The sequence below is a fragment of the Nansenia antarctica genome (assembly GCF_963989245.1).
Source record: "Nansenia antarctica genome assembly, contig: SCAFFOLD_677, whole genome shotgun sequence".
Lineage (NCBI taxonomy): Eukaryota > Metazoa > Chordata > Actinopteri > Argentiniformes > Microstomatidae > Nansenia > Nansenia antarctica.
This window is the reverse complement of record NW_027663330.1, coordinates 10588-19714: the sequence shown is the minus strand read 5'-3', so window position 1 is coordinate 19714 and position 9127 is coordinate 10588. Positions and strand designations below refer to the sequence as shown.

Sequence of the window (9127 nt, the reverse complement as noted above, 5' to 3'; positions counted from 1 at the left end):
CTGCCTCTGTGTGTGTGTGTGTGTGTGTGTGTGTGTGTGTGTGTCAGGTGGCGGGCTACCCTAAGAGAGCCCTGGAGATCCAGGGAGAAGGTACACACACACACACACACACACACACACATTTACATTTACATGTTTGGCATTCAGCAGACGTCTTATTCCAAAGCGACTTACAATCGATACATTTGACTAAGCAAGTGAATCATCAATCCACCAGTCGTAGCAGGAAGAGTAATCCAGCTCAGGCCAGTGGCGGGATGACCTCCATGCAGATACACGTGTTGCCACGTGTGGGTCAGAGGGGGGGAAGGACAGGAAGAGTTGAGTGTCGTCTGCGTAGCTGTGGTAGGAGAACCCATGTGAGGAGATAACCGAGCCAAGAGACTTGGTATAGAGGGAGAACAGTAAGGGCCCTAGGACAGAGCCCTGAGGGACCCCAGTGGTATAGAGGGAGAACAGTAAGGGCCCTAGGACAGAGCCCTGAGGGACCCCATTGGTATAGAGGGAGGGAGAACAGTAGGGGCCCTAGGACAGAGCCCTGAGGGACCCCAGTGGTATAGAGGGAGAACAGTAAGGGCCCTAGGACAGAGCCCTGGGGGGACCCCAGTGGTATAGAGGGAGAACAGTAAGGGCCCTAGGACAGAGCCCAGGGGGACCCCAGTGGTATAGAGGAGGGAGAACAGTAAGGGCCCTAGGACAGAGCCCTGAGGGACCCCAGTGGTATAGAGGTGAGAACAGTAAGGGCCCTAGGACAGAGCCCTGAGGGACCCCATTGGTATAGAGGGAGAACAGTAGGGGCCCTAGGACAGAGCCCTGAGGGACCCCAGTGGTATAGAGGGAGAACAGTAAGGGCCCTAGGGACAGAGCCCTGGGGGACCCCAGTGGTATAGAGGGAGAACAGTAAGGGCCCTAGGACAGAGCCCAGGGGGACCCCAGTGGTATAGAGGGAGAACAGTAAGGGGCCCTAGGACAGAGCCCTGAGGGACCCCAGTGGTATAGAGGGAGAACAGTAAGGGCCCTAGGACAGAGCCCTGAGGGACCCCAGTGGTATAGAGGGAGAACAGTAAGGGCCCTAGGACAGAGCCCAGGGGGACCCCAGTGGTATAGAGGGAGAACAGTAAGGGCCCTAGGACAGAGCCCTGAGGGACCCCAGTGGTATAGAGGGAGAACAGTAAGGGCCCTAGGACAGAGCCCTGAGGGACCCCATTGGTATAGAGGGGAGAACAGTAGGGGCCCTAGGACAGAGCCCTGAGGGACCCCAGTGGTATAGAGGGAGAACAGTAAGGGCCCTAGGACAGAGCCCTGGGGGACCCCAGTGGTATAGGAGGGAGAACAGTAAGGGCCCTAGGACAGAGCCCAGGGGAACCCAGTGGTATAGAGGAGGAGAACAGTAAGGGCCTTAGGACAGAGCCCTGAGGGACCCCAGTGGTATAGAGGGAGAACAGTAAGGGCCCTAGGACAGAGCCCTGGGGGGACCCCAGTGGTATAGAGGGAGAACAGTAAGGGCCCTAGGACAGAGCCCTGGGGGACCCCAGTGGTATAGAGGGAGAACAGTAGGGGCCCTAGGACAGAGCCCTGGGGGACCCCAGTGGTATAGAGGGAGAACAGTAGGGGCCCTAGGACAGAGCCCTGAGGGACCCCAGTGGTGAGGGTTCGTGGAGAAGACAGCGATTCTCTCCAGGTCACCTGGTAGGAGCGACCCGCCAGGTAGGAAGCAAACCAGGAGTGTGGTGCGGTGCCAGAGATGCCCAGTTCTGAGAGGATGGAGAGAGAGAAGGATCTGGTGGTTGACTGTGTGGAAGGCAGCAGACAGGTCCAGGAGAATGAGAACAGAGGAGAGGGAGGAAGCTTGAGCAGAGTGGAGGGCTTCCGTGACAGCAAGGAGAGCAGTCTCAGTGGAGGGGAGGGGAGGTGACAGCAAGGAGAGCAGTCTCAGTGGAGGGGAGGGGAGGTGACAGCAAGGAGAGCAGTCTCAGTGGAGGGGAGGTGACAGCAAGGAGAGCAGTCTCAGTGGAGGGGAGGGGACAGCAAGGAGAGCAGTCTCAGTGGAGGGGGAGGGGAGGTGACAGCAAGGAGAGCAGTCTCAGTGGAGGGGATGGTGACAGCAAGGGAGCGCAGTCTCAGTGGAGGGGGAGGTGACAGCAAGGAGAGCAGTCTCAGTGGAGGGGAGGGGAGGTGACAGCAAGGAGAGCAGTCTCAGGGGAGGGGGAGGGGAGGGGGAGGTGACAGCAAGGAGAGCAGTCTCAGTGGAGGGGAGGGGAGGTGACAGCAAGGAGAGCAGTCTCAGTGGAGAGCCGAGACAACATCTAAAAGTGAGTGTTTAAAAGTGGGTAACGCGATTAGAGTGGGTGAGTTTTAGTGTCAACTGCAACACATAATTGCAGGTTCTGGGTAAGGACCACCCTGACGTGGTTAATTGCGGGTGTTAATTGCAGGTCCTGGTAAGGACCACCCTGACGTGGTTAATTACGGGTGTTAATTGCAGGTCCTGGGTAAGGACCACCCTGACGTGGTTAATTGCGGGGTGTTAATTGCAGGTCCTGGGTAAGGACCACCCTGATGTGGCGAAGCAGCTGAACAACCTGGCGCTCCTCTGCCAGAACCAGGGCAAGTACGAGGAGGTGGAGGTCTACTACCGCCACGCCCTGCAGATCTACCAGACCCAGCTGGGCCCTGACGACCCCAACGTGGCCAAGACCAAGAACAACCTGGTAGGGAGGGAGGAGGAAGGGAGGAGAGGAGGGAGGAGGGAGGAGAGGGGGGAGGAGAGGGAGGGAGGGAGGGAGGAAGGGCAGGATTAAAGTTCTCCGTCGCTACGACGGATTCCGTCAATTTATTCCAAGTTGCGACGGATTTATTCCAAGTTGTGACGGATTTTACCTGGTGTAATATGATTTGTAGAGGCATACAATCTATTTTGATGTTGGTATTAGTAGGGGTGTAACGATACATCGATTCATTGACTAACGATCTGATTACATCGACGCAATGTAAAAATATCGATCTATATCGTCATCTTAAATGCGCGCAGAGGGAGAGAGACTTGAAAAAAGATACGAATGTTTTTCATTTTTGATGAGAGACAGTAAGTCTATCCCTTTTAATATATTTTGGAACATCTCTCTGAACAGGGACGTTAACATACTCGCGTTCGCAATGTGTGACTCGCATTCACCGTGTGTGACTGTCTGTCTCCTGGCTCGGCTCCACTTCTCGGCTCCTCCTCCTCTCGCGTTCGGCAATCTCCGGTGATCTTCGGAAATGTTCGGCTTGTGTGGGTGCGTCTAATGAGAGTGCGTCTAACGGGAGTCTAATGGGCGAATACATTGACCGTTTTGGGACACCAAAGATATTTTTTAACATCTACTCTTCGAGGCGAATCCAGTCAGACCAATATCAGACCTGCTGGACGTGTGTGACACGTGTGTGGACGTGTGTGTGTGTGTGTTGTGTGTGTGTGTGTGCGTGTGTGACTGGATGTCTCTCTGAACCTGTGTGTGTGTGTATGTTAATGAGCTGTATGTTAATTACCACTTATTACAATTGATAATTGTGTTAGATTGGCAATATGATATCGCGTCATATCGATCATATCGTCATATCGATCTTGAATCGAATCGAATCGAAATCGTATCGTGACTGACATTGTGAAATCGTCAAACATTGTATCGTCATACAAACAAATCGATATAATATCGTATCGTGATGAAGCTGGTGATTTACACCCCTAGGTATTAGGTATATAAATGATATATAATAGCCTATATAGCCTACATATAGCGCCTTTATTGGCTAACAACTATGCGACAGTAACAGAGCGGGGTGCACTGACGCTGAACCCCTCATAGTGATAAGTAGGTGGACATGGCGCGTGGTGCTGAAATAGCCGACATGCGGTGTGTGGTTTGAAAAAAGTAACGCCAGCTCAGTAAATCATTCAAACTTAATGTTTACTTATAGGCTATGTGAATCTGACTGCACCACACATGTGAACAGTAACAAAGCAAATGCAGTTTAATTTTATGAAAAACATTGACAACAAAATCGGCGCAAAAAAATAATAAAGCTGAATCCGCTTAGCCTATATGCTTCTGAAACGACAGAGCAAACACGCTACATTACTAGGGATAATAATTACTAATAATTACAATGAGCCAATAGAAAAAATAATATTAGGCTATTTAAATCTCACTTAACGAGGAAAACTGGCATCTCCCATCGGTCACTATTTGTTGGCTATCTGGTGATATGGACGTCTTTGAGTGTCTAGAAAAGCGCTCTATAAAATCTAATGTATTATTATGATTTATTATTATTATGGACGTCACTTTAATCCGGCAGTTCTCAAGGTTTTTATGCACCAATCGATTCCTCTAGTGCGTCTTTTATCACATTCATTGACGAAAAGACGACTCGCATGTATATTCCCATTCCTCTTTAAATGCCCTGTTTTCACCGTCAACTTTCCTCTTTAGACCTTTGGAGAGTGACATTATGTTTCTCTTGCTAGCTAGAAGGTTAAATGTTTAGCTAACTTCACCCGGCACGCAAACAACCAATCCAATAATAGTGTGACCTTGTAAGTCTGGGAGGAGGGGGGAATAATTATCAGAATAAAACTTTGTTAAATAATTATTTGAATACGTTAGGCTGCGCTACATCGTCAGTCCACACATTTATTATTCAAAACTATGGAAAAGGGGTGAAACTACGTTTCAACGTTGTTGAGAATCACAACACAAACTCGCTAGTCAAGCCAAAATACTGCAGCGAAATGGATTGGACTGCTACCTAATTAACTAGAACACTACTTTACATTGTTACCTAGTTAACTAGAAGACTACTTTACATTGTTACCTAGTTAACTAGAACACTACTTTACATTGTTACCTAGTTAACTACAACACTACTTTTACATTGTTACCTAGTTAACTAGAAGACTACTTTACATTGTTAGCAGGCTCACAAAACAAGCCGTGTTAGTTGACTAGCGATGTGTCGTTGATTTTCGACAACGCGGAAATGTATTCACATTTTTCGAAAAAAAGTCAAAGCATTAGAACGTAGAACGGAAAATCGCACGCGCGCTTTTGCGCATGGAAAGCCACCGGCCCTGATTTGGCCTGAATTTTTTTTTCAGTCAGGAGATTTTTTTGGGCTTTAATCCCTGGAAGGGGGAGGAGGGAGGGGGGAGGGAGGAGAGAGGGAGGGGGAGGAGGAGAGGGGGGGAGGGGAGGGGTGGGAGGGAGGTGGAGGGAGGGAGGAGAGGGATGGAGGAGAGGGGGGGGAGGGGTGGGAGGGAGGAGAGGGATGGAGGAGAGGGAGGGAGGTGGAGGGGGGGGAGGGAGGGAGGTGGAGGGAGGGAGGAGAGGGGAGGGGGAGGGAGGAGAGGGAGGTGGAGGGAGGGAGGGAGGGGGAGGGAGGGAGGAGAGGGATGGAGGAGAGTAGGGGAGGAGAGGGGGGGAGGAGAGGGGGGGGGGAGGAGAGGGGGGGAGGAGAGGGGAGGTGGAGGGAGGGAGGGGGAGGGAGGAGAGGGGGGGGAGGGAGGAGAGGGATGGAGGAGAGGAGAGGGAGGGAGGGGAGGGAGGGGGGGGGAGAGGGAGGAGAGGGAGGGGGGGGGGGGGTAGGGGAGGGACATCTACCAGACCAAGCTAGGCCCAGACGTCCCCTCCCTGACCTTTGACCTCTGTGTCCCCCCTGACCTTTGACCTCTGACCTCTGTGTCCCCAATCCCCCTGACCCCTGACCTCTGTGCCCCCAGGCCTCCTGCTACCTGAAGCAGGGGAAGTACAGGGAGGCGGAGGTTCTGTACAAGGAGATCCTGACCCGGGCCCACGAGAAGGACTTCGGCTCCGTGGACGGTGAGCAACCTAGCCTCCACCTAGCCGCCACCTAGCCTCCACCTAGCCTCCACCTAGCCTCCACCTAGCCATCCACCTAGCCTCCACCTAGCCTCACCTAGCCGCCACCTAGACTCCACCTAGCCTCCACCTAGCCTCCACCTAGCCTCCACCTAGCCTCCACCTAGCCGCCACCTAGCCACCTAGCCACCTAGCCTCTAGCCTCTAGCCACCTAGCCTCCTAGCCACCTAGCCTCCTAGCCCTCCTACCCTCCACCTAGCCACCTAGCCTCCTAGCCACCTAGCCACCTAGCCTCCACCTAGCCACCTAGCCTCCTCCTAGCCTCCTAGCCTCCTTGCCACCTAGCCACCTAGCCTCCTAGCATCCTAGCCTCCTAGCCATCTAGCCCCAACCTAGTTTAGGTCAGGGTTCGGGTTAGGAAGGGGTTATGGTTAGGGTCAGGTCGTAGGGTCAGGGTCGTCCCAAGGATCCCATTTAGCATCTTTCTGTCCGCTGCTCCTGGCAGCGCTGGGCTCTAACCACGCGCTCTGGAACTCACCCACGTCCCACAAGACGGCCGACAAGATGGCCGACATGGAACTCTGTCAGGGATCAACAGGACATGTGAGGGCACCGTGTCTCACCCCCCCCCCTCCCCCCCCCGTATTGAATGTAAACGACGTTTTGACAGCCATTTTGTGAGTGTCAGCCATTTTGTGTTGGAGGTTTCGATGGATGACTTTCATATTTTTATACTTTCTACTTTTCCTGTTACCACATTAATGATAATAGTCCAAAGACAGAAGGGAGTGTGTGTGTGTGTGTGTGTGTGTGTGCAGGGCTGCCAAGTTTCACCAAAAGTTTGGAGTGAGATTTGGCGGTGGAGCGACCCAAAACTGTGCACGTTTTGGCAGCGGCGGCCCCTCTCTCCCACGCCAATTATTTGTGCTAGTTTCCTGCAATTTTACATGTTGTTCATAATAAACCAGCACAAGAAATTAAAATAATGAACATTTTATAAAACAAGACAAAATATGAAATCTTAATAAACAAATACAGTAGCCTACAGACTCTAAAAGAAAATTGGCCCCATCAACAGGACTCAGCCCCTTGGTCAGAAGCAGAAAGACCCTTGGTCATCATCTTATATATAGTGCATTGCTCATAGATGGCTATCATGTTATACAGTACATACCAGGGTTTTTCCCCCAAAAAATTTGAGGGACCCCCAATTGTTGTATTTGTATTGTAAATTGTAATTATTATTATTATTATTAATGTACCTGGTTATGTTACAGTAGAGAAACAAAAAACAGTTACCAAAACGGAGTATTTACTAGCTAATTGGCAAAAGATTGGCGTGGTGCAACCGAAATTAGTAAACAACTAGTTTGAAACTAGCTAGTAACAACTAGGGGTTTAGTAACTACAAAATGACTTACGCCAAATTGGTGCAACCCAGTCCAGTAGGCTACCAGATACGATGTTGTAATGTATGCACATATTTTGCTACCACGGTTGCCAGATGGAATTGTCCAGCCCAACCAGTCTAAAAGCTGCCGAATCCACCCGTCCAGTGTGACCAAAAGTAGCCCAATCTGGCAACCCTGCTTGCTACGTTCTTGCAGCTCGCGTGAACACAGGTTCTTCCATCTGCACTCGCCTGCCACTTCCATTGCAGACTCAAGTTAACGCGCGTGCAGAAAGATGCCACGAAACTCATGTCCGGTAGCTTTCTTTCAAGGAATTTCAAAAATAAAAGTCCCGTAAAACAAATTGTTTTTTTCGCCGTGAGAAATAGAGATGCGGCGTGAGAACTGGTTGAAATGCGTGAGTCTCACAGCGATTGCGTGAGACTTGGCAGCTCTGTGTGTGTGTGTGTGTGTGTGTGTGTGTGTGTGTGTGTGTGTGTGTGTGTGTGTACGTACGGTACAGAGGTGTGTGTGTGATTTGTGGAAAGGGAAACAACTCAACTTTGTAGGTCTTTATAGACGGCTTGTTTGATTGGGCGCTGTCAGATTCCTTCTGACCAATGGCAGCACAGAATGTGAAGAGACGAAAGTCTCATCTGTCTCACACTTCCTGGGTTCCATTTCCTCCTGTTCTTCTTCTGAAGTAGCCAATCATACTCTGTTTCCTGTCTGCTAGCAGCCAATCATGCTCTGTTTCCTGTCTGCTAGTAGCCAATCATACTCTGTTTCCTGTCTGCTAGTAGCCAATCATACTCTGTTTCCTGTCTGCTAGTAGCCAATCATACTCTGTTTCCTGTGTGAGGGAGGGTCAGAGATGGAACACAGGAAGTGTCGGTTGTTAAAGGAGCACTTCACAAAAAAAATTATTTTCATGTATATAAATAAATATGAGTATACGTATATATATGAGTGTATATGTTACGGTACATGTGGGAAAACTAGGGTTAGGGTTAGGTGCTAGGGTGCTACGGTTAGGGGTAGGGTTAGGGTTAGGGGTAGGGGTAGGGTTAGGGTTAGACATGCCAGCATGTACCAAGTCACCCTAGCACCTAACCCTAACCCTAGTTTTCCCACATGTACCGTAACATATATATATATATATGAGTATGAGTATATAACCTAAATACGATTAGGATATCTATGAGGCCTGCAATGCACCATAATCAACATAATAATAATAATATATTCTTTGGACTGATGAGAAATATTAGAAAAAGGGTTTTTGAGTGAAGTGCACCTTTAATGCAGGCAGCAGTGTCATGTGACACTTCTGTCTTCTTATTTTGATTAAAGTTTCATTTGTACTTTTGTATTTGACGCCTGCTTGTTGATTGAAACACTTCTGAATGTTTGTTTTGATTTTGATTGTTTCATTCATGACCATAGTTTTTTTTTTTTATTGCTGTTGATTTGGGAACGATTTATACTTTTGTGTTGTCTCTTCTCTTTGGTTTTCATTCCTCGTCTTCTTCATCATCATCATCATCATCATCTTCTTCTTCTGATCTGCTTTTCTCAGCGAAATTGTGTAAAAACTTTTTTTTTTACCGTATTACCTTTAAGATTTGACCTGCTGCTTGTTCAGTGTTATTGTGTCTCATCTCTCATCTGCACGTAATAAATATGTTGAATGTCACCTGTTCTCTCTCTCCTGATTAGTTGAACGTGGGGGGCGAGGGGGGGGGGGGGGGAGGTGATTGGGGGGAGGGGGGGAGGTGATTGGGGGGAGGAGGGGGGAGGGAGGTGATTGATTGAAGGTGGGGGGAGGAGGAGGAGGTAGCTTGTTCATATGAGGGCTAGCTTGTTAATATCTC

At 49.7% G+C, this 9127-nt stretch overlaps 1 protein-coding gene across 1 annotated transcript; it reads left to right on the top strand.

Annotated features, from left to right (window-relative positions):
* Nucleotides 1-2537: 2537 nt before the first annotated feature.
* On the top strand, nt 2538-8926 carry LOC308175137 (uncharacterized protein; the record flags this gene model as incomplete). Its single annotated transcript, XM_080550857.1, has 2 exons — nt 2538-2711; nt 5762-8926. Coding segments are annotated over 2 exons (309 nt in total), but the record flags the coding sequence as incomplete, so codon positions are not given.
* Nucleotides 8927-9127: the final 201 nt, after the last annotated feature.